The 22,960-nt window shown below is 34.9% G+C and overlaps 4 protein-coding genes across 6 annotated transcripts; all 4 read right to left on the reverse strand.

The window, feature by feature from the left end:
• Window positions 1–257: 257 nt before the first annotated feature.
• Window positions 258–1,932, reverse strand: LOC140877206 (probable WRKY transcription factor 53). Its single transcript, XM_073280737.1, has 3 exons — window positions 1,478–1,932; window positions 1,263–1,391; window positions 258–1,033 (listed from the first exon to the last, which is right to left on the reverse strand). Exons 1-3 carry the CDS (start codon window positions 1,783–1,785, stop codon window positions 400–402), a joined length of 1,071 nt encoding a protein of 356 aa, XP_073136838.1. The 5' UTR covers window positions 1,786–1,932; the 3' UTR covers window positions 258–399.
• A 1,280-nt stretch (window positions 1,933–3,212) lies between these two features.
• Window positions 3,213–6,302, reverse strand: LOC140886583 (F-box protein SKIP8-like). 3 transcript variants are annotated; one of them, XM_073293245.1, is made up of 4 exons: window positions 6,132–6,301; window positions 5,620–5,879; window positions 4,685–4,881; window positions 3,213–3,782 (listed from the first exon to the last, which is right to left on the reverse strand). In XM_073293245.1, the coding sequence occupies exons 2-4, from the start codon at window positions 5,827–5,829 to the stop codon at window positions 3,527–3,529; spliced, it is 663 nt and encodes a 220-aa protein (XP_073149346.1). In that variant the 5' UTR covers window positions 5,830–5,879; window positions 6,132–6,301; the 3' UTR covers window positions 3,213–3,526. The 3 variants fall into 3 exon arrangements, with proteins under 3 accessions (XP_073149346.1, XP_073149352.1, XP_073149358.1); XM_073293251.1 differs by lacking the exon at window positions 6,132–6,301 and adding an exon at window positions 5,963–6,121; XM_073293257.1 differs by having other exon boundaries at window positions 3,578–3,771; window positions 6,132–6,302.
• A 1,525-nt stretch (window positions 6,303–7,827) lies between these two features.
• On the reverse strand, window positions 7,828–10,915 carry LOC140874488 (SUN domain-containing protein 5). Its single transcript, XM_073277781.1, has 4 exons — window positions 10,514–10,915; window positions 8,558–9,906; window positions 8,395–8,480; window positions 7,828–8,283 (listed from the first exon to the last, which is right to left on the reverse strand). Exons 1-4 carry the CDS (start codon window positions 10,701–10,703, stop codon window positions 8,049–8,051), a joined length of 1,860 nt encoding a protein of 619 aa, XP_073133882.1. The 5' UTR covers window positions 10,704–10,915; the 3' UTR covers window positions 7,828–8,048.
• A 1,931-nt stretch (window positions 10,916–12,846) lies between these two features.
• Window positions 12,847–20,333, reverse strand: LOC140878601 (probable inactive ATP-dependent zinc metalloprotease FTSHI 1, chloroplastic). The gene is made up of 15 exons (XM_073282222.1): window positions 19,401–20,333; window positions 19,226–19,310; window positions 17,935–18,369; window positions 17,794–17,847; window positions 17,625–17,690; window positions 17,092–17,187; window positions 16,883–17,011; window positions 16,360–16,412; window positions 15,511–15,706; window positions 15,282–15,396; window positions 14,895–15,169; window positions 14,696–14,779; window positions 14,488–14,600; window positions 14,156–14,405; window positions 12,847–13,483 (listed from the first exon to the last, which is right to left on the reverse strand). The coding sequence occupies exons 1-15, from the start codon at window positions 20,084–20,086 to the stop codon at window positions 13,307–13,309; spliced, it is 2,814 nt and encodes a 937-aa protein (XP_073138323.1). The 5' UTR covers window positions 20,087–20,333; the 3' UTR covers window positions 12,847–13,306.
• Between the last annotated feature and the right edge of the window lie 2,627 nt (window positions 20,334–22,960).

Raw genomic sequence — 22,960 nt, forward strand, 5'->3', positions numbered from 1 at the left:
TCTGGAGCTTAAATTCTGAACTGATCATCTTATCTGAGCGACAAGATTATCTAATGATCTTGTTTGTTTCAAAAATCTCATTTGCAACACTATCCTCCTTTTTCTTGTGATTGAATAATATACTGTTTGAGTTTAACTTAAGAGGCTATTCTGGAAGTTTATAGGTTATTGCCGTCTACTTGAACTGCCGGTAAACTCAATTTAGTAACTTAGATGTTTGTTCTTGTTTGTGCTTGATGGAAATTGGAATGACAGAGTTGAAAAGCACTTCTTCTCATAAAACTTATGTAGATTGGCTAGCATCTTTACACATCGATTTAAATTTCTGCAAGATCTATCTATATCTGATTTATAACCGCAAGGATCAATCATCAGATTACAAAACCACTCTATTTCCTCTTATTGTCCATGTTCAAAATTTGAATATGTGAAAAATTCTGGCATGTTGAATGCGAAATTTGGATCTAGATTTGTGGGATCAATCAAGAACTCCATGCCTCCAATTGGAGAATTGGTTGTGGATGTTTGGGCTGAGATTATATCTGCAGTATCAGCCTCTGAATGCTGAACATTAGGAATCCTCACGTGGGTTGATGCTGAGAAATAATTGGATTCTGATGTGGCTGGAGATATTAAATGTTGAGATATTGTGCCCCCTTGGTGGTGGTTTTCATCAAGAAGAGCCGAGGTCGGGAAATAGTGGTTTTCTTCATCATGGAATGCAAATGTTGGTTGAAAGGAGAAGTGGGCAGGCATCTCCTCATTAACCAAGTCCTCGGTGCTGTAGCTGAGGGAATTTTTAAAGTATGGAAGGGCTTCACTGTGTTGGCCCTGAAGATTGTGACCGTAGTTAAGTTTCAGTTCCTGTTTTTCAGGAGATGCTGGCGGTGGAACTGTGTTAGTGGAGGACAGGTTACAAGTATGGCTTCCTTTGTATGTGATATCGAACATGGTCAGGTCGTCATCAGATCTCTGCACTTGCTTTGTCGCCCAGCAATTTTGAACATGACGGTATGTACATCGGTAATAGCTCCTGCAAACGTGGACAAACTCGTGTTATTTTCGTTGTGGTCTAGTGTCTATATCAAATACTAGTCCTTGTACACGCTCGTGTGAGAGGGAAACACAAAAGCAGTGCAGGGATTGTGGTGCCTTATTTTAGTACAGAAAATTTTGATTCTTCAGACTTTTTTTCTTGCATGTTTGTTTCTGGTGTTGTATTTAAAGAACTAGTGGTCTCCATGTCAGAAAAAAGTGTCTACCTCGGATATTTAGCTCCCAAAATGTATTTTTGCCCGTATTTTCGCCAACTAAATCCATCATCGGTAGGCCCTTCGAGTCCATTTTCAGAATCAACTCTCACTCGCTCTGTCCACGTGTGCTGCATCTTTCTGTTACACCAATCAAGAAACAGAGTTAGCACAAAAAAAACACCTTGCAAAAGATTAAGAGTCCCTAATCAATTGTGAGAATTTACCGTTTCTTTGATGCATTCATATTATCCTGATTATCATTCACACTCTTGTTCAAATCTTCACTTCTTAGACTTCCATGCACAGATACCGAAGTCTCCGGTGTACTCAATGTTGCTGCTCCATTTGATCCACCCCACTTGAGGATCAATAAAGCCTTATCATATGAAGACAGTATCTTCTGCAGCATAAAGTCCTGAGCTTCCGACGGGGATGTCGACCACAAATAACTCCGAAGCTGGTTGGTTTTCTCCATCCCCTGTGTTAGTTCGTTGATAAGTGTATTGTATTGCCAGGTTCCAACACTCTCCATATTATCTTGGCTTAATTCAGAGCAATACTAGATTCATACAAGTATTGGATTTGATTCAGAAACTGGACTCAAATTTATTGTGGTGCAAACTTATGTGTGTGCATGTATAATAATGAGAGGAATAGAGAAACTGAAGGATGAAGTAGAAAGAGTGGGGGAATTTGAATTTAAAGAAATCAGAGTTGAAACTTTGACTGAGAAACCGAGTGGATCAGAGTGTGGTCTTAATCATGTTTGTTAGTGTTTAAGTCCATAAGCTGACCATTTCAAACCTTCTACAAGGTGTCCTCTCCTTCATCCATGGACAAGCTTTTCGAGCCCACGAGATTGAGTTGCCATAAAAAATCTTAGTAATGTAGGCGCAAAACAAATTAGATATCCATGTATTTTCTTTAGCCTAAATTTCTGACTTTTTTTTTTTGTTTTTGCATTTTATTTTTTATGTGAAATATGTTTCATTTCTGTACTGATATATTTTAATTCAATCTTTACCACGATTATATGGATATTTGGTTTTAAAAATAATTAACCGAACACAAAAACTTATGGTCATAAGTTAATTTGGTGAGACGAATCTTTTATTTGATCGGACCTATGAAAAAAATATTAATTTTCATGACAAAAGTATAACTTTTTTCTTATGAGACTGACTGAATTATGAGTTAATTGGATTCGATCCGGTAATTAAGATGGATTCAACTTTTGGAAATGCCAGCATCTTGCATTATGCATATGACCCATTTGACACTTCATTTTGAGTGACCAGTCGACATAAACTCGGTAAAACTACACATGTTTTGCGATTGATGGAATTTCTGTAAAAGTGAGGGAAGCTTCACGTTGTGACCGGTTCAAACGCTCAAAAAGAACCAATCATATGTTGTTCGGATAATAATAATAATTCGGTTCTAAATAAGAAAGTGGAGGCAATAATTCAAAGGAGGACAATAGCGAGTAATTAAAAAGTACAGATCAACATCACCATCTTCAAACTACGCGTTTTTTGGGTAATGATTGAGAAAGAGACGATGTCGTATTTCCATTTGAAAAATCACGAGAACACGAAGGAAACTTATGATTAGTATTTATTTAATGAATGAAATTATCATTATTAGTTGCAAAATCCATTGGGGTTTTATAATATACGATGTTTTGCTCATGTCCATGCACAGAAAGTATGTCGAGCTATTTAATTTCTTGCTATAATATTAACATTTGCCTTCTCAACACAGGATTCTTGTACCTCGGACAACCGGTAGATTAGATATTAGTACAAGGACCATCGCACTATATCCAATGGTCTAACTTTTTTTGGCATAAGGAGGCTCGTAAAAATTTATAGATTTTTACATATTCAAATCAATTTTCAATAACTGGATTTAACATTATTACACCACAGTCATATGCTAACATGAACTCGACCCAAATAACCAAATGTTCTCGATTCATGTACCATCTCCATTAGTTTGATTGTTACAGAAATAATAGGGATCCTTGAGTTATGACATAAAATCAAGGAATAACAAATAACTACAACCCTAATATCAGTTACCAACGAAGTATTGCAACTGAAATCAATTATAAAACCCACCAATCCACATAAGATCTTCCAAGAAAGCTTTGATGATTTCTTAGTCATTCGACTCATTCCTAGCTAAAGAGAAGGAAAAAAGTAGACCAGCCACGAGTTTTATTGATAAGATAGTTTAAAACTTCGCACCACCTAGCCAGGAGCTACTTATCAATGCACAGGTAGGAGCGCGATGCCTATATTACCAAAAAATGTTGATGTATGATGGTTGACCATATACCACCTCCCATTCTGGAATTCATAAACGTTGGTCACATTAAACGGATCGTTTTCCATTTCAATATAAGCAGTCATGGTAACCCAAGCCATATCTGTCAGCACCCGAGCTTTTACATCTCGGATTTGGAAATCAGTAACTTGGTCCCAGGCAAATGCTAGCTGCCAGTTTTCCATAACTGCATCATAACTAAAGTAGAGGAAATGAGGAATACATAAAGCTTCTGGATTCCGGCGGGGAAATCTAAAACAATGAGATAATAACAGTCTAACATAACTAGTCATAGTGGGACACAATTCCAAATAGTTTCAATGAAGGAATCACGTGTTGATTTGTCCAACATTTCTTATCCAAATCATGCATATGATCGAGCTATCAACTAAGAATAATCTCCTTGGGACTTTATACCCACGTAGTTATGAGATCAACAGCCACAAGAATCGAGCAATCTAACAAAGATAAATAAGAATCAAGCAAGACGATTTCATTGTTTAACCCCTTGTATATAATAAATCCTGTCATAATCTTCATGATAAGATAACATAACATATTCCGGGAAGATTATTTGTAAAATTATTATTCTAAAACAGAACATATTCCGGGAATGAAAGAAAAAAAACCATAGCTTATGTTTGACGATAGTGTATAATCAATCATATACACATCCAAAAAACGTATATGAACTATCAAATCAAATTCTTCAATGATTTTCCATATTTAATGTTTGAATCCTCGAATTTATGTTACAAGACTCTAAGGTCAAACTCGATGCGAGGTTACAAATTACAAGTATCAATAAAAAAATTTCAACAAAGAGCCAAATACAAAAAATATTATTTTATAATACCCTATCGCAGTGATCAGCAAAATACATCTGTTGGAGTCTAATTTGATGAAATAGTCAGAAGCGAATTTAGAATTCAAATAAAGGCCAGGAACAATGACCAGAGGTATAATTCCATGAACATTTTAAACCATGACAAACAACGTAACTTGAGAAAACTTTGTTTACAAACATGGGAATATAAATCAAATACTAGTGATTAGCATGAATATGAAAAATTTTCATGCAAGAGTAGAAAGCCACATACCCACTGAATAACTCGCCAGTCGCAAGAAAACACTTCACATAATCTGCATTAAGCCAAAACTGGCTCATTGCTGGAAATGACCTTTCTCTAACAATCCTAAAAAACTCAGCATTAATGTTTACTATGGTTCTCGTAGCTGCATAATAAGCTTTCCATCCATTTGGTGGTCTTACATTATGTTGTTCTAAAGTGAAATCCTAGAAGGAAAAAAAATAACAGAATTATCTTACAATTCAGAATGACTGCATGTAATATTTCAGAAATGCAACAATAGAAATTCAATATTTTATCAAGATCAGCATGATGGTCAAGTGTTGTATGAGATTGAAATCCCAAAATTGAAAACATAATAGTATAAGACATTGTAGAGGAATCATGGATCAAAAAAATAATGAAAAAACCATAAATGCTTTCTATCATTGAAAATAATTCAGGAATATATGTACCAATTAAATGGGTATTCATCTTTTTTAGCAATAAAACCATTCTAAATTGCTGTCCCCTCGGAGATGGATCACATCCATTCTAATGAAAACGCCACACTAAGTACATAAGTCATAACAATCAAATGCAGACGCTATTTACGAGACTTCAAGTAATCAAGCCTCAATTTCTAATATGTCAATCTCCCTTCTTGCACTACAAATATCATTTATACTTTACACACCCAAGTCTTATCATGTATCACATGAACTAAAGCTAATACGAGAGTAACCAAAAATTTTCTAACCCCATTGAAGCAAAAAAAAATTGGCATGCTATCTCTCGTCTGATAAACCAGAAACTAAAACACTGTGAGTACTAAGTACAATAGCACACAACTGAATTCTCAACTCAATAATGCCTGGACTGATTATGTGAAAAAAAAAAAGAAAAAAGAAAAGAAAAATATTGACTAAAACAAAAATTTTAAGAATTTAAATGAAAAAACACACCTTATGATATAGGGCCTTCCAAGCATTATCATCATTGGCAGCTTCCCGCATGCGAGAATTCGTCATGGAGAGCCTACAGAGGCTAGGGTAATCCAAGTAACTGAGGGCATGCGTTGTAATCTCTGGCACTAATTGCTCCATCATGGACACCCCTATCTGCTTCTCCACCGCAATCTCCCTATTCTCACTCCCATTCAAAAGCGCCATCATTCTCTCACCTCTATCAATTATTACTTTTCTTGCTTCCAAGTACGGAATCACTAGATTCATAAGAGTGAAAATTGACTTAGTTTAACTGCCCCTCCCGGAAGATTAATAAAACACTCGCGAGGTAGATACAGACCCACAGTCAAGAAGAATTACGAATAAGCCGCAAATAAAACGTTGTAAATCGTAAACTCCATCGTAATTCATGAAATCACAACATCAAAAACGATCGCATTAACTCTCACAATTCATCAAATTAACGAAAAAATACAGGGAATTTCAAAAGTCAAACAAAATTCAGTTACCTTATTGTGGGGAAAAACCTGAGCGAAAGTTGAATTCTATCACCTCTGAAACCCTAATTGAGGGGTCGTGGGTTTGATATATTGGTTTGATATATTATGGAGATGGAAACTATCTGTAGTAAACGGAGTTGGTTACGAGAAGCAAACCCCACAAAGGGGGGGAGTTGGGGAACAGGTCGGATGCACATATATATAACTATGAGGGGTTAATTGGAATTACTATAATTCGTCCAACCCCTCGAACTATCCTTAATTCGCATTTTTCCCCTCTCGTCTCTGTCATCAAAGTTTAGGAATAAATTGAAAAATGAAAATTGATTTGGGTTGGTTTGAGGGGCAACCCGTAAAAACAAAATAAGAAAATAAAAAAAATGTTAAAAATTAAAATTAAATAAATTATATTTCAGAATTTTAGTCAAATAGCGATTTTGAATTTACATGAAACACTCTTCATCTTATCAAACTAACTATATGAGTTTATTGTATTATGGAGATTATTTTTTATACTAATTATCGTGGCACACGTGTTGTGTGCGTTAAATATGAAAATGTCGAAAATGAGACATTTAAAAGTATCTATGTTTATGATTATATATGTATGTTATAAAATATAATTAAGTGAATAAGAGATGTATTGCTACTTAAAAAAATGAATGTATCAAGAGGTTGAAACTTATAAATACACAAAACATAAATAAAAATAAATTCAGAAAAATATAGTGTAAAAAAATATATGGAGTCCGGTGTGCAGGGTCTAAGTAGTGGAGAGGAAGTTTGGAGAGAGATGGAGGTTGTTAGAAGGAGTAAGAAGAAGTGAGGAGAAAGTTTGGAGAGAGATAGTGTATGTAACAGTATAAAAAGAATAAATAGGTGAAAATTCACCATGATACCATAAACAGTTTGTATAAGATGCTTAGACTTAATAATTTAGTAAAAGATTTTATTTTTTTCTTTTATTATTTCAATTTCAAAAATTAATAATTTTTATTTTAAAATTTAAAAACAACATATTTTAGGGGTGGGATCGGGTCGGGACCCGTCCCATAACCATCTTACCCGATTCCCGTCCCGATAGGAATTAAAAAAAATTTTCTTTCGATCTCGTACTCGAAAAGTGTCGGGACCCGAATGTTCGGGATCCCGCATCCCGCCGGGTCGGGAGAAGGTAATCCCGAACAATATTTTTTTAAAAAAAATTATATGAAAATATTTTTTTAAAAAAAAATTATGAAGAAACTCAAACAATTTATTAGTACATTACAAATAAATTAAAATTTCTTTGTATATAACCATTAAAAAATTAAAACATCTTCTTAGTATATTACAAATAAACTAAAACAAATACTTGATTAATACAATAAAAACATATAATTATCATAATAATAAAAAAAGTAAAAATTTATAATTCAATGTTAATATTAAAAATATATATATAAATATAAAAAATAATTATATGATAGATAATTATAAAACAACAAAAAATTATAAAAAAATTATTTTTTAATTAAAAAATATTATTTATATATTCGGGTCGGATCGAAAATTCCGTTGGGCAAAGGTGCCGATGCCGATGCCGATCCCGTAATTGATCGGGTCGGAAAAAAATTCCGATCACTCAGGTCGAAAAAAGTTCGGGACGGAAAAAATTCGGAACGAAAACTGATTGGAAATCGAGAAAGGTCGTGATTTTTCTATTGCCAGCTCTAACATATTTCATTCTTAATTTTTTTAATGTTTTTTTACGGAACACCATCGTGTGGCACGATCCGCTGGTATATAATTCAAAAAGGAAGACAGATATAACGCAAGAGTTTTGGGTTGAATTTTTTGACAAGAAGCCGATCTTCGCTAATATATCATGATAGGGCTACTTGGTCACATTCTTCACCACAATAGACCCCACTTGGCTGCACAAAACTAACTATAAATCAATGGAATGAGCATTGTCAAACTACAGCTGATGAGGATCAAAGTCCATCCTCTAGACTGGAAAGCCGAACCATTAGGCATTGGCGCAATGAAGAATTTCAGGATCCAACCCAAAATTAACTTGATGATCGCAATGCATGCGAAGCAAAAGCTCACGGTTAGCATCGCAAGCTCTTTCTTTTCCAAGCTTGATTGATCATCTGAAACTTTTTCGACCTTTAATCTGCAGAAGGAATTTACACAATGAAGAGTTCGAGCCCATAGAAAAGAACCATAAACAAAGAGATACAGTAACTATAAGTTACAATCTGTACCAACAAATGCTTTTACCAACCTGAGCATGCTATTTTCTGTAGCCAAGTGATCCATTCGACTTGAGACAGCAGTTCTCCAGGACTCAAGATCAAAAATTCCTTGTTCCTAATCAAAAGAAAAGCAAGTCAAAAAACTAAGCGTGCATCAAGTTCGTGATTGTTCCAAAAATTAAGAGTAAATACCATTATTTTTTTCCATTCCAAGAGATCGTTTATCTCCGATTTTCTTTTTTCAATAAGGACAGAAAACTTTGATAACTCTTGGTCAAGTCTGGGCAAAACATCTCCTTGTCCTCTGTTTAGCTCTTTTATGTACTCCTCAAGCACAGATAAGTTCAACTCTAGCAATCTAACCTTTTGTAACAATACCTTAAGGGCTGCATCAGCATGTAATCTGTTGTTTTGATGTTGCCGAGTTTTCAACTTAGGATCCGAATTGCTACCCAAGGTCGTCGGTTTCTTGAGCACATCCAAGTTAATCTTTTTCCCCTCGTGTATAGTTTCAACTTCATCTCTAACAGCCTCGACCACATTACGAGCCACACTATCTACTTCAAGATTGTTAGAACCTTGTTCCAGTGGTTTCAAATGCATCACTGTTGTATTAGGCTTCATCAGTCTATTCGTAGAAGACTCCTCCGAAGAAACAATAAGATCCTCAAGCATCTGTTCTATTGCATCAACACCATACACCTCTACAACACTAAGTGTGCAGTAGAACTCCGACCCATAATGGCTAAGTAAATTCACTTTCAAATATCTAGCCCATTTTGGATCTGGTAGCTTAAAGCATTGAGTATGCTTTACATTTTCCGCGACAAATGTCCCCAAACTATACCATGAATTGGTCGGATATACCAAGCTCCCAGATAACTCAAATTCTTTAAAATTAGAAGAGTAATGCTCAAAATTTGCAATATTGACAGCATCCACCAATGTTTCATCAGCAAGCTCGATGATAAAGAATTTCCCCCCCACTGAACAAGGGTTCCTCAGATACTTATCGTGATCCTTCCCCAATACATTTCTAGCTCCCTTTGCCTCCTTGTTATGAGCAATCACTTTCGCACCCTTTGACTCGGAGGCATAATTATATGCTGTCCCATCAGGCTCGAGCCTGTGGGTGATGTTTAATAGCTGGTGTGGTGAACTCCCACTTTTTTCTTGTCTGGTAATGTTTTTAAACTCATCAAGGTTAGGATAAGTTAACTGAGTTTTCCAATCCTGCGGTTGTTCGTGCGTGCCTTGCTCCGCATCTTCTCGTGGTTCTACTCGACAAGTTAATGAATTATAACCTAAAACAACTGTCAATAATTCCTCTAATTGACTTGTACCTTGGAAGGACACTTCGGGTTTGGAATAACTATCAAATGAACTTGGATCATTACTAATCGTAGCCACATTCAACGTCATCACAACTGCATTTGCCTGGTTCTCGTTATCATCTTCTACAACAGAAGCCATATTGTTGGATAACTTTCCATAATTAACACTAGAGTTATTCACGCTCTCATTATATGCATTGGCATCTCCTGCAATTTTTTCGTTGAACAGAGGGAAACATGATTAATGTTGGAACCATCTGGCAAAACTTGTTCGAGTAATATGTACATAGTAAGTTCTAAAGCACCGAATAGTACAATTGTCAACTATTAATTCAATGGCATTCTTCAAAGTGGTTACCGGCTATCTTTTACAAATTCAAACTCGTGGACTCACCATGATTAGCCTCATCATGGAAATTCATTCAAACAAATGCATCTACCATATTATTTCTTCTTCTTCTTTATATGTGTAAATGTAAACTTCAAAATTAGGCCAGGTGACTCTAGCAAAATTACCCAAAACAAAAAAAAATCCTTAAACAGTATCCAAATTAAGTTTAAACCTTAATTGCTTCCGATAAACGAAGAGTTAAGATTACCAAGATAAGATTCCGAGATGAACAGTGACTACACATATAATCTCCACTATCCAGAGGTTAATGAGACAAATGCAAAATATACACCAAAATGGAAAGAGGGCGTGGCGTATACCAAGGGAAAAAAAACAAGAAACCGGGCATTAAAATGAGGAAAAATATTACACAAGAAACCAGATAAAAATGGGGGAAAAAACAGATTATCAGTGAATGCTCACCTTTGTTTCCATTGGTGAGACCAAATTTAGCATGAAACAAGATAACAGCACACCACACCGTGAAGAACAGAGGAAGAGAGAGCCCGCAATAGCTTCTCCTAATTTTCTTCGCATCGTCCACTTTTTTCACGCAGTCTTTTCGAAACTTGGGATTTGTTTTCGTCGGCTCACCGCAACGAGATTTCTTCATCTCTCATCGTTTTTCCTGTTCAATTCCACGGGCTTTTCATGGCGTTTTCATGCAATAGCGTAGCGATCATTATGCAGCTGATTTTTCAGGTAGGAAGAGGGATGAATAATTCAACACATGTGGTTTCGAATCGTAAATTATTCTTTCTTGCTTCAATCTATTTTCACCACTGTGTGTTCTAGCGTGTTGGTGTGTGTAAATTGTAAGTCATGGCACGCCACATACATAATTGCTCTGCTTTCCTTCCCCACCTACCCATCATAAACTGCCTTATTCTTCCTAACATTCGGTCCATTAGGCCCACACGTGTGCTAATTCAATTCTTAATACTTCATTAATTAAAATAAACTAAAATTTAATGCGAATGTGGATTGGGTTCATTATATAACTTCGATTAAAATTGTGTTTAAAAGTAGGTTGAAGAGTAGGGATGCAAATGAGCCGAACAGTTCGCGAGCTGTTCGGGGCTCGACTTGTTAAAAGTTCGTTTGAGCTCGTTTAATGAGGTTCGTTAAGGCAAACGAACCAAACTCAAGCTTTACAATATTCGGCTCGTTAGCTCGTGAACGTGCTCGTGAACATGTTCGTTAACAAGCTCGTAAGTCATTCCTTAGACGAAAAAATAATAGTATTGATATTTAATTTATAAATTTACACTTTACTTATGAAAAATATTGAAAAATCTATAAAAATTATTTTATTAGAATAAAATTAAAAATTTTAATAATAATATTATATTTTTTTCAAATATATAATTTAGTTTTTAATTAATTTAATGAATATTTAAATTTATAGTTTAAATATATTAAGCTCGTTTAGGCTCGATAAAAGCTCGAATAAGCTCGTGAGCCATGAATATATTCGTTAAATAAGTTCGGGCTTGACTCGATTATAAATGAACCGAGCTTGAAATGTACATGAGATATTTCAAATCTTTTCTCCCAATTTTGAGACAAATGGATATTGTCGAAGGTAAGATGTGAATTCGAAATCAAATTCATCGATCTAAACGACTTCAAATATGTCCTATTTGTTTATTTTATAATTATTATCATTGCAATGAATTTCATATAACTTCAATATTGTATGGATTCAAGATGCACTGTGGTCTGTGATTAGTGTGATCATTGTATTAATAAATAAAATAGGACTGAATTTGAATATAATTTGTTTAATATATCTTAACAATAAAAATGCATTCGAAATCTTGGATTTAAACTCATATAAATTCTAGTGTGTTTGGATGCCTAAAAAATAAAATTTAAAATTGGATTTAGATTTAAAATTGAAATTGAATTTTAAATATATGGAATTGGAATTTCATTTTGGTGTTTGACAGAAAGTTAAAATATATTTTAGAATTTGATAGTATAAATTTTATATAAATGATATTTTGTAAAAATAATTTAAAAGAAAACTTAAAATTTATAATTAACGTATATACATTTATTATTAAAAAATAATTTAATTATTTTTATAAACTCAAATCCCATGAAATCCGACCAGTTTTATAAGGATTTCACTTAGTTAAATGAAATCCCATGAAATCACATCAAATACCAATTCCGTTTTGAAATCCCGTTTTGCCAAACACTAAAACGGTATTTTCAATTTCAAATCACATCAAATCTCATATAAATATGTAATTCCAAACACAGTGAGATTTAGATTTGTGAGAGGATTTCAAATCAATTTATTTAAATACATGAATTTTTGAAATCCATTCAACAAAAATTCATCTAATAAATGAATTTGGAATCTTAGTTTCAAATCCAATTATCCAGCAAGAGTTCAATTTTTTTTTAATAATTATAATTATAATCTGATAATTTCGAGAAGAACTTTACACTCACTCCATTCCATATATATATATTTGATCACCTGCATCCTAGGGTGTAGGAAATTCATGTGCGACCACTAAAAAAAAAAAACACAACCCCGGTACCGGGTTTTAGTGGTCGCACATAAATTTCTTGCGCCCTAGGGTGCAGGTGATCAGATCTGTATATATATATTTTCACGCATATTAAAAAAATTGTTGAAAAAATAAAATTTATAAACAAAATTATCATTTTATCTTTATTTAATGAATATTTTAACAAGATGAAAAAAAATTGTTAAAAATAGCTTATGTATTTAATGATTGAAGGTAAATATATTTAAATATATTAAAAGGTGAAATTAGAGTTGTAAGATAGGTAAATTACATGTTGGTATCATATAGTACTTGAATCCATAAATTTGAGCCGCAAGCGAGAAATCCTTTCCCGAGGCACTATGCAGCTAAGCACAAACTTGCTGTATCACTCGCTGTTATCAAGTGTAGGAAATTAATAGTCTCTGGCCATAACTTTAATGTTGGCGTATATGCTCAGCTGTGTAAAATACAAAAATTAGCTAACCTAGTCAGAATTTCACTAAGCAATCTAATCAACCACCACCAGGGATGCTGAATTCTTGCATTGTGTAAAAATCACGACCCAGGTGCAATGATCTTTAACCTCATAATGTAGGTAAACACGGTCGTTTCCGAGCCTGAACTTAAATGAATCCAGTTTCAGCAGTAATGGCTTCCAGGTTTTCTGCTAAATTTGGGAGGTAAATCATGAAGTTAACATGGTATACTCCAATTCATTCTTCTGCGCTTGCTTCTCTTCAAAGAAGGGAAGGCTCTCTGGATTTCTCTCCTCCAATACCAGACTCGGAGGGGTCTCTGCGGGATAGTTGTCAAGGATAAAATCGATTTCATCCCCACTAATCTCTTTCTGACTAAGAAGAACCTGCAGCACCGGAAAAAAAAATGATAAATTTCTGGATGCTCATTAAACCAGTAGGTAAATATGATAAACCACTCCCGAGGTGGTTGCGTTCCTGTTTTTAGATGGCTGGTTAAAGCATGGATTCGACGATACTGTTTTAATTGTCAGTTCAAAGTTGCACTCAAATACGAATTTTCACTTCTACTTGAATCTTAGATGAACGTAGATATTGAGGGTGCAAGCAGGAGGAGTTGCTTAATTTGTGCTCACCAGTGGCTCGGCTCAAACTCTGTCCTCACAGATCTTGAGTCGGCCTCGAGTAGCTAAGGCATGGATCTAGTTTAGAACGAGTAACTATAGAGCTACAGGAGTCTGAGCTTGATTGATGTTTGTTAGAATCAAACTCCTCGAACTCGAACTCAAGTAACTTGGTAGTAGAACACAGCTCAAATATACCCCTGATTTGAAAGAGCTTATCCATTTTCGTTCTAGCAATTATAAAGCAAACAGAACAGGTCCCTCCACGTCAGCGCAAAAATTGTAAAGCCGTCCAAGCATTTAGCAACAAATTTCTACTCATAAAGAAATACCAAAGAACACTCATTAGCCTATGCTCATTTCACTTCCAGACATTCAAAAGAGAAACTGAGAAACGGAAAGAGGGTGTACTTGATCTGAAAATTCACCGCATACCTTGACAGTTTTAAGCAAAGCTGCATTGTGGCGTCTTAGCAAAGCAACCGTATTTTGATACATATCACGCATCAATTTTTCCGTCCTTTTTGCAACGTCATCATCTAATTTGAAGTTAAAAGGTGGCTCAATCAAATCATAGTCATCATAAAGGGAACCCTCAAAGTCGAGCCGGGGACCAACAAATTTAACCTTCTTTCTCCACGGTGGAGGTTCTCCATGCACGACCATTGGATTCTCCATATCCCATCTTGATAACCAAACAGATAACTTCAATAACAACATAAGAAGCAACATAAAACGAACCAAATGCAGACAGATAGAAGACCTACACTGTGATGATCTTACGAGCAAGCCAAGATGCGTCGGCAAGATAAGAGACTGATGCTTTTGACGTATCCCGCCCAAAAATAACCTCTTCGGCCGCTCTGCCTCCAAGTAACACCTTTATACAAAGACGGTTTTGAACCATTTCATATCTCAATTTGTAATTGATTCAGAGAAAAAATATGCTGAACGAGTCAAACTCAAAGTTTGTACCTGAAGACGGTGCAGTAATTGAGGTCTGCGCTCAAACACATAGCACTCATCATCTAGACGATGAAACACAACTTGAGACAGTGTCTGCATACAGCATTTTAGCATCAACATAAAAAATGAGGAAAAGGCTATTGTCAAAGCACGTGTAGCACCGAAAAATGCATCCCATACAAAAAAACAAAGAAATTCAAAGAATTACATGTCCACGAGGATGAATTGATACGCGATCACAACGCTCGACTTTTGCATTCTCGACACGCCTAAGCAGGTGAGAAGTCAAAGCAGTCCCCACTTCTGCTGTAGCTCTGCGACATTGGCCTTGTTGACTCAGCTCTATTCCGACTCGCTTCGGTCCCACTGTAAGTCGATCAACGGCATTATCCATATCTGACTGAAGAATTGCAGCATGACCTTTCCGCACTGCCACAAGAGCAGCTTCTTGGAGAAGTTGAGCTAGCTTTGCACCTGTCCATCCTGATCAACATAATACAGATGTTGCACAGCAATAAGGAAAGCATCTCTGAAATTCAAATAATAAAAAACTATTAGACATTTTGGTGTGAAACAAGAAAATTCAAATGCATACCTGGCAAGTTGTTCGCATAATTAGACAAATCGACCGTGCTTGACAACTTCACCTTACGAGCATGAACTTTTAAAATTTCCAATCTTCCTTTTGAATTTGGAGGGCGAATTCTGATCTGCATTGTAGAAACATAATCATCATTAATCTTGGATATATAATGCTCGTACAGATATACTAAAGTAACTGAAAAACCTTTGATAGCCCACTACTTGAATTCAAAGGAGCACACCTTACGATCAAATCGGCCAGGACGGAGAAGAGCAGGATCCAGTAAATCCATTCGATTAGTGGCACCCAAAAATATAACACCTTTACCTGTATCAAACCCATCTAATTCTATCAACAGCTGGTTCAGAGTCGTCTCCCTTTCTTGAGTCGCAGCATTATATAGCTGGTCTTTTGACTCACGAAATATCCCTTGCCGCCTGTAGACCAACAAAATTCAAAATCAATCATTTATGTTTTTTTCATTGTACAAAATACAGGAAAACATTATACAGACACCAAATCAATTTTTGGCTTGACATCTATAAGATAGCAAACTGATTGAATAGCAACGATGCTGTAGAACTAATCAACTTTTATTATTCAGTATCTAATGAAGCCAAAAAGTTCACGCCCACTGTAAAACCATATAAGATTAACAAACTCAAATAAATCTAAAACAAATACATAATGCAGCATAAAAAATTGTAGTGTACCTAATAAAACCAATACATGGACATTTTAAGGCGGTCCAAACAAGATAATATCCCTCATCCCTTGTGAGTAAACAAGGAAACTAACAGCGAGACATACAAATATAGTTCTAGGGGAAATTTTCCTCTTACTATTTATTGTCAAACAGAGTATGCATATCACAGTAAATAATTTCATTCAAACTTGAAAGGTATAATTGAGGTACACGTGGATATCCCTGAACTATACCTTGTTGGACAGGAAGAGTGGGAAAGCTGCAGTGGTTTAGGTTTATATTCAACTTAAACAGAGTAAAAGATTTCGATTTTTAACCCTTTACTAGCAAATGTTTAAATGAATACCAGTGGAAAGAACAAGAAGCCTGCTAAAGCATTCATACCTTGTAGCCAGTGCATCAATTTCATCAATAAAAATGACCGATGGTTTATTGACCTGTAACATAAAATCATACATCTCAGATATCAAACTTATAATCTGAAAACCCTAACATTGTCATATATTTTTTTCCTATTCGCATTAATTAACAAATTCCATTTTACCAGCTAAATAATGAGGGCATCCATGGTTGGGTGGTAACATGTGGAAAACAACTATTTCATTTGTATCGGTAAAACCAATTAACTGAATTTAAACCCAAGAGAGGTTACTGACTAGGTATAAGAGTAAGAGTGCCATCAATTCTGACATGATATATGAAACATTTTACCAAATATTTCAACACCAACAATATAGCGTCGTGAAAAGCTAAAGCTTAAGTTACACATACAACATGAAACAAACATTTTTGTCAAAACACATTAACCATAATTAATGCCCAGAAATATTCGCTCTAAAAAAAATTAGAAGTACCAAATAGAACTTGTATTTAAGTCTCGCAACCAAGAAAATCAACAGCCAGATACCTTTGCTCTCTTGAACAAATCCCTGATTCGAGCAGAACCAACACCAACTAACACTTCAACAAATTCTGATCCCGCCATTTGGTAAAAGGGAACGCTGGCTTCACCAGCTATGGCCTTTGCAACTAGTGTCTAGTGACAATTATTGCGTAAACGTAAATCATTTTGTAAACTTTCAATTCTAATGCGCATTCAGAGAAATCCAGCCAAACCTTGCCACATCCAGGAGGGCCCTCGAGAAGAACTCCATGTGGGGGCTTTATCCCCATTTTATCAAATAGTTCAGGATTCTTGAGGTACCTAACCAACTTTTAATGGCCACAAAACGATCAGAAGAAAGAAAATGTAGCATATACAGGAATTATGATGCCTCTGTAAATCACTTCTTATAAATGCCAGAATGAGAAATGCAATAAACGCAAGTGTATATAGACATCATAATATAACAAACAAATGGAAACACATTTGTCAGTGGCAAACAAGTCACCCAAGAAAATGATAGATAGTCTGACAGTTATGAAAGTCAAAAAAGTTTTAATTATACGATAACCTTAAAAAGTCAGTGTGATAACAAGATATTGTCCCCAGCTGGGGCTTCATGAGAAAAAAAGTATATGTAATCACTTTTTTAAGTTGTTCCTGGAAAAGCTCTCACTTAAAACAAACAAAAAACAAAAGCAAAACTAATTGCATTTTAACTAAGGTACAAAATTGCACAATGCACTTCATGTAATGAATATGATACCTCTTGAAGTTCCTCAACAGCTTCCTCGATCCCTGCTACATCATTAAACAATACTCCAGTTGAACCCTGAAGAGAGGTAAGTACATTATACATGAATAAGATCATTATACAAGACAAATCTGGAAAACTGAAAGACGTATACAGGAAGAAAACAAGGAGTTGAACTAACATCAACACGAGCTTGTGGCTTTGACTGAGAAAATTCAATGCCTTGCCATATATCCTACATGTGGTAGAAAAGTTGAGTAAACTGCTTGTGATATATTAATTTGTAAGCCTGCCATAAGAAAATAAAGGAAGCGATGCTCACCCATTTTCTAAAATTTTTAGGTCTTCTAGAAAGTGTAAAACGGACAAGTAGCACCATTGTCAAAAAGACCAACATGATTGGTTTTAGCATTTCAATACTGGCAGACACTCCACCAAAAGTGTAAACTTCATATAATTTTGACGTAATTCCTCCATCACCAAACAAATCAGCAAGATTTTCCCAAACCCTTTCCAAAATTCCAAAGATGAGACCCAAAAATAGCTTGATAAATGGTTTTGTCACCGGCCAGATGACATAGACAGCTGTTGCAAAGACAAAGCTAGTGACAGCAAATACTGCTGAAGCCAAAAACCCACCAACAACAGCTGCAGCAGCAGCCATAGCGGCAGTTAACACTCCAAGTTCAACCATCATTCTGCTTGATATGTTTGATGCTATGGGATGAGGATATTCTGGTAATTTTCCTACAAAGGACTGCACAGGAAGTTCAAGCAGTCAGAAAGGAAAAAGCTAAAAGAGAAAATAAATAATGTATAAGCAAATTCTAACCAAAATTACTATCCTCGTACCCCAGATGTGGAATATTATAAAAGAACTTCCAGCTGACGTGAACATTTCAGAACTCAATTTAAAACAAATAAACAAGCCAACTAATTTGAGAACTAGCACAATCAATTTCATAGTAAAATGATTCTGTTTTATATGGCCTTCTCACACCTATCAAACTATATTTGACTTCTTCCTTGACAACTTCAGACAAAGATATAATCAATTAACTCCAGATTCTTGTAAAACTTAGCACATTTTACGGTGTTTAGTATCTTTTCTCCAAACTAATCAATAAGTTTCACTAAATAGCAGAACCTATAATTATCTTTAGAGTCTTACACTCAACTACAATACAAATATAGACCAAAAATTGCACGAGCAAATGTTAGCTAAGGGAAAACATAAGGAAAACATTTCTTAGCCTCCTACAATTTTGGCCAAAGATAACCACGAATACGATGTTTTAGATTTGATTTATTTGAGGAAAAATTTATATTTGAAAACAAGGACAGATGGACAGACAAGGACAAACGAACAAAGCATGGATACATTCTTGCACTTTTTTGGAATGAAATCAATGAAATTGAGCCTGATACTTGCACACGTTTCTCAAATCAAGTATTATTCCATTCCGCGCTCCTCATTTTCGGATGGCTTCATTGAGTCGGTGTCTTATACCCGTCACAACACACATCTGCCTCAATTAGCATACCATTTCGCACTTTCATGAATCCATGGCAAAATACAAATACAAAAAACAAATGAGAAAAAGAATGCATACCATCATTTGTCTCTCTATTTCGTTGCGAGGTCCAGTGTATGTCTCCAAAAGATCTTTCACTTGGTCCACGCCAAGTCTCATAATCCTATTATTACAATTAAAGAGAAGTCAAGCAAACTATACTTACTATCGATAAGAAAGTGCCAACAATGTTTCATGTGATTAAAATACAGACCATTTAGTTCTATGCAACCTCTTTTCCCCTGGAATTTCTTTCAAATCAACAACAAAATCCCGATACTCGTCGTTATCATAAGAAACACGGCCCTCCTTATAAGTCACCAACTTTACCTTATCACTCTGACTGTACTTCTGAAAATCTTCATAGCTCACTACAGGCAACTCTTTTACATTCTTATCGAACTCTTCTTCTTCAGACAAATTGGCCCCAAATACTTGTTCTGGAACATAAAGCTTCCCCTTGTACTCCCTCAATAAATCCTTCAAATAAACCTCTCCATCAGGGTTTGCTGAGTCACTGCCCTTGACATTCTCTTTATCACTTTGCCCTACCAGAGCCTTCAAATTTAAACTCCTCAGTATCTTCACAACCCTATCACTAAAACCTTTTCTGCTCAGACTCTCCTTCTCTTTCCATGTATACAACCTGTCACCAATCAAGTATTTGGGTTCAATTTGGCTAGGGTTTTCCTTCAAAACCCTTGTTACGAAATCATCCTTCTCAGCGGAAGGACTCGAATCTGAACTAGCTCTCCGGCAAAACACTCTCGGATTGCTACAAATGTGCGGTCTTTCGCGACGTCTGATTGAATATATAAATTTAGTTTGTGTTCTCTGAAATGGGGATATCCCAGGAAAATTATTTAAAGCTGTAAGAGTGCCCAATGAAGCCGAATACATGATATTCTTTTTCCCAGCTAAAAAAAACTGAGCTTGATCAAATTGCAGATTTCACCGAAATCAAAACTTGGCATCCCACTGAACTAGGAATTGAATTGAAAATAGTCATAAATGTAAACTGAGAAAACCGAAACAGCGCCGGATTGATACCATCACCGCAACTTGGAGTGATCTTGCACCATGGGTGAATGGGATGGGATAACATGGGAAACGAAGAACAAGAAATCGTTATTCAAATAAGCGATTCTGTGAATTTTCGCAGGTAGCGCTTTTTTCTTTTTCTTGGTATCGATTAAAATAAAATAAAATTCCCTTGAAATAAAATAAAATATTATTTCCGTAGATGGAAAATATGATTGAACCATTCATTAAATTTAATTTCTTTTCATATTTCTAGAAAATATCAAGTAATTGATATGAAACTTTTCAAATCCAATATCAGTTATTGAATTTAAACTAAAAAGTAAAAACATCTTTTTTTAGCTTTACATATATCTATGCAAATTGTTGTTTCGCACGTTCTTTATTAACATACTAATCGAACTCAGTGGTTAGGAGACATCATGCCCACTTTATTGATTTGATCGATGATTATTGATTGCTATGTATTACAGTATTACTATATATATTTTACGGGTTATTTTATTATCTAATCTCGATCAAATATTTTAAAAAAAAAATTAACCTTTCCGGGTGTTTTTCAAAAATCCCTATATTTATTTTACTCATTAGATTAGAAAATAAATTAGTTTAATTCATGTTTTGGTTTTTTTAGATGATGAGTAGAATGTGATGTGTGTGGGAATTTTATGTTGAAAGTAATTGAAAATCTCTTAATATGAGATATGATTAGGGATATATACAAGTCGAGTCGAGCTCAAGTATGTAATTCGAACGCAGGAATCACTACCCTTGCTGCATGGAAGCAAAAGAAATATATTTTTTTCTCTGTGGTATGTTTGGAGTTATGTTTTTTTTTATCTTTAACTTGTGTGATATATTATATTTAAAAATATTTTTTTTGCACTATTTATACGAAAATAAAGTTTAAAAACATTTGAGACAGTCACATAAATCTATTAGACACACTACTTTGATGTGCCGGTGAGATGTAAGAACCTTCATTAAAAAAAACCCTAGGTTTTAAAACTTTCTTATTTTTCATGTAATCTGTTGCTATTATTATTTTTTTAAAAAAAACTTATAAATATTATTGCGATGAATAGTTCGTTATAAGTTCTTTCAACTAACGAGAAAACTCATCATTCTCCCAAATAAAAGATGAAGAAGAGAAAGAAGCAAAAAAAAAATAAAAATGAGTAACACTCATGTGAGACGGTCTCATCCGTAAAACGGGTCAATCCTACCCATATTTATAATAATAAGTAATACTTTTAACATAAATTGTAATACTATTTAATGGATAACTCATATAAGAGATCAGTTTCATAAAAATGACCCTTGAAACCGTCTCATAGGAGTTTTTGCCAAAAAAATTTATATGCTACGCTATTAGCCAATCTATTCTCGTGCACAAGCTAAAAAATAATAGGTTCCTTCAAAATTTCTCTAATTTTGAAGACACAAACTTCAACCTAACCCAAATCTTTTGCCATTATCAAGTGCGACGATAATTGAGACAAAACTTGATATCAATGGTCTGTTTTTGTTTTTGTTTTTTTCCTTTTCCCTTTTTTATAGTCATAATTAATATCTACAATTACGATATGATCCCATATAAACATAATCAATTCAAATTATAATGTGACATTTCATTATTTTTTACAGTTAATATTAGTCCCAATTTAGTTAATTCAAGAAACAAATAAACTAAGTAATATATGTATATATATACACACAACATTATACATATAATGTCTAAATTATTATATATTATATAACTTAAATAATATTTTAATTTGTATTTATTTTATTTTTCTAGGAATTATTGGTGATAATATTTGTTAAAGTCAGGATTGTAGTTTTTAATGTATAATACAGTATAAATTAAATAAGGTCTATGGTCAGTGGTCACAAATGTGCATGTCGGTCATAATTGTGGCAATTTGTTTAGTCTTCTCGGAAGCGTCCTCCCTCATTAATCATTATTAATATACAGATATCTTTTTTGTGTTATGGATGGACGAATGATATATATGTATAAATATAATAAAATATGATTGATACTCGGAGTAGAAAATCACCTTAGCTTTTCGATGACCTTAATATGAAAGCTCGTCCCTAATCATCTAGGACCAGCTCAGGAGCTTGGGGGCCTCGGGAGCTCGGGAGCCTCAGGAGCTCGGCCAAGCTCCCCTACTATCATTACCAGCTCGGCCTCGGGAGCTCGGCCAAGCTCCACCCCTATGATTACTAGCTCGGGTCGGGAGCTCGGGAGCTCGGTCAAGCTCCCCACCATAATTCCCAGTTCAGGTCGGGAGCTCAGCTCGCGAATTTGGAAGCTCAGCTCAGCCCTGATGTTAGTAGGGAGTTAGCTTGGTAGATTTGTTCGGCAGCCTTGGTGAGCCAGCTAGGATGTTAGCATCAGTGTTTAAGGTGAGTTCAGGGGTTCAGCAACAACTCACTCACCCCTTCCTATGTGACTCCAAGGAGAGTAGCAATATTGAGTCTTATGAATAGTAGTTCAGCTCAGATTAAGTGTATTATTATTTTCTTTATCAGATAAGATTCAGGCGAGATCTTAGCCTAGATATTCGGGATCGTGATCTCGGGATTCTTGGGTTCTTGATAATGAAGGTAGGCATTAAATGCGGAGCTCTCTCCTATAAATACTAGGTTCACTTTTATTATTTAGATCCTAATTCTCACTTGTGCGCACACATCACTCTCTATATTTTGTTATCCTAGCATCTG

The sequence above is a fragment of the Henckelia pumila genome, chromosome 1, assembly GCF_033568475.1.
Source record: "Henckelia pumila isolate YLH828 chromosome 1, ASM3356847v2, whole genome shotgun sequence".
NCBI classification, from domain to species: domain Eukaryota; kingdom Viridiplantae; phylum Streptophyta; class Magnoliopsida; order Lamiales; family Gesneriaceae; genus Henckelia; species Henckelia pumila.

Bases quoted from the DNA above. Each gene is read 5' to 3' on its own strand.
- LOC140874488 (XM_073277781.1), bottom strand. From the start codon at position 10,703: ATGAAGAAATCTCGTTGCGGTGAGCCGACGAAAACAAATCCCAAGTTT. The intron at 9,907-10,513 runs GTGAGCATTCAC...AAAAAATTGCAG, and splicing joins TCTCACCAATGGAAACAAAG to GAGATGCCAATGCATATAAT. The intron at 8,284-8,394 runs GTTGGTAAAAGC...TTCCTTCTGCAG, and splicing joins ACAGAAAATAGCATGCTCAG to ATTAAAGGTCGAAAAAGTTT.
- LOC140878601 (XM_073282222.1), bottom strand. From the start codon at position 20,086: ATGTATTCGGCTTCATTGGGCACTCTTACAGCTTTAAATAATTTTCCT. The intron at 17,691-17,793 runs GTTAGTTCAACT...ACCTCTCTTCAG, and splicing joins AGCCACAAGCTCGTGTTGAT to GGTTCAACTGGAGTATTGTT. The intron at 13,484-14,155 runs GTATGCGGTGAA...CCGGTGCTGCAG, and splicing joins CTTTGCTTAAAACTGTCAAG to GTTCTTCTTAGTCAGAAAGA.
- LOC140877206 (XM_073280737.1), bottom strand. From the start codon at position 1,785: ATGGAGAGTGTTGGAACCTGGCAATACAATACACTTATCAACGAACTA. The intron at 1,392-1,477 runs GTAAATTCTCAC...TTGGTGTAACAG, and splicing joins ATGAATGCATCAAAGAAACG to AAAGATGCAGCACACGTGGA. The intron at 1,034-1,262 runs GTAGACACTTTT...CCACGTTTGCAG, and splicing joins TTGGGAGCTAAATATCCGAG to GAGCTATTACCGATGTACAT.
- LOC140886583 (XM_073293245.1), bottom strand. From the start codon at position 5,829: ATGATGGCGCTTTTGAATGGGAGTGAGAATAGGGAGATTGCGGTGGAG. The intron at 4,882-5,619 runs GTGTGTTTTTTC...TTTTCCTTCTAG, and splicing joins GGAAGGCCCTATATCATAAG to GATTTCACTTTAGAACAACA. The intron at 3,783-4,684 runs GTATGTGGCTTT...CCTCTACTTTAG, and splicing joins ACTGGCGAGTTATTCAGTGG to TTATGATGCAGTTATGGAAA.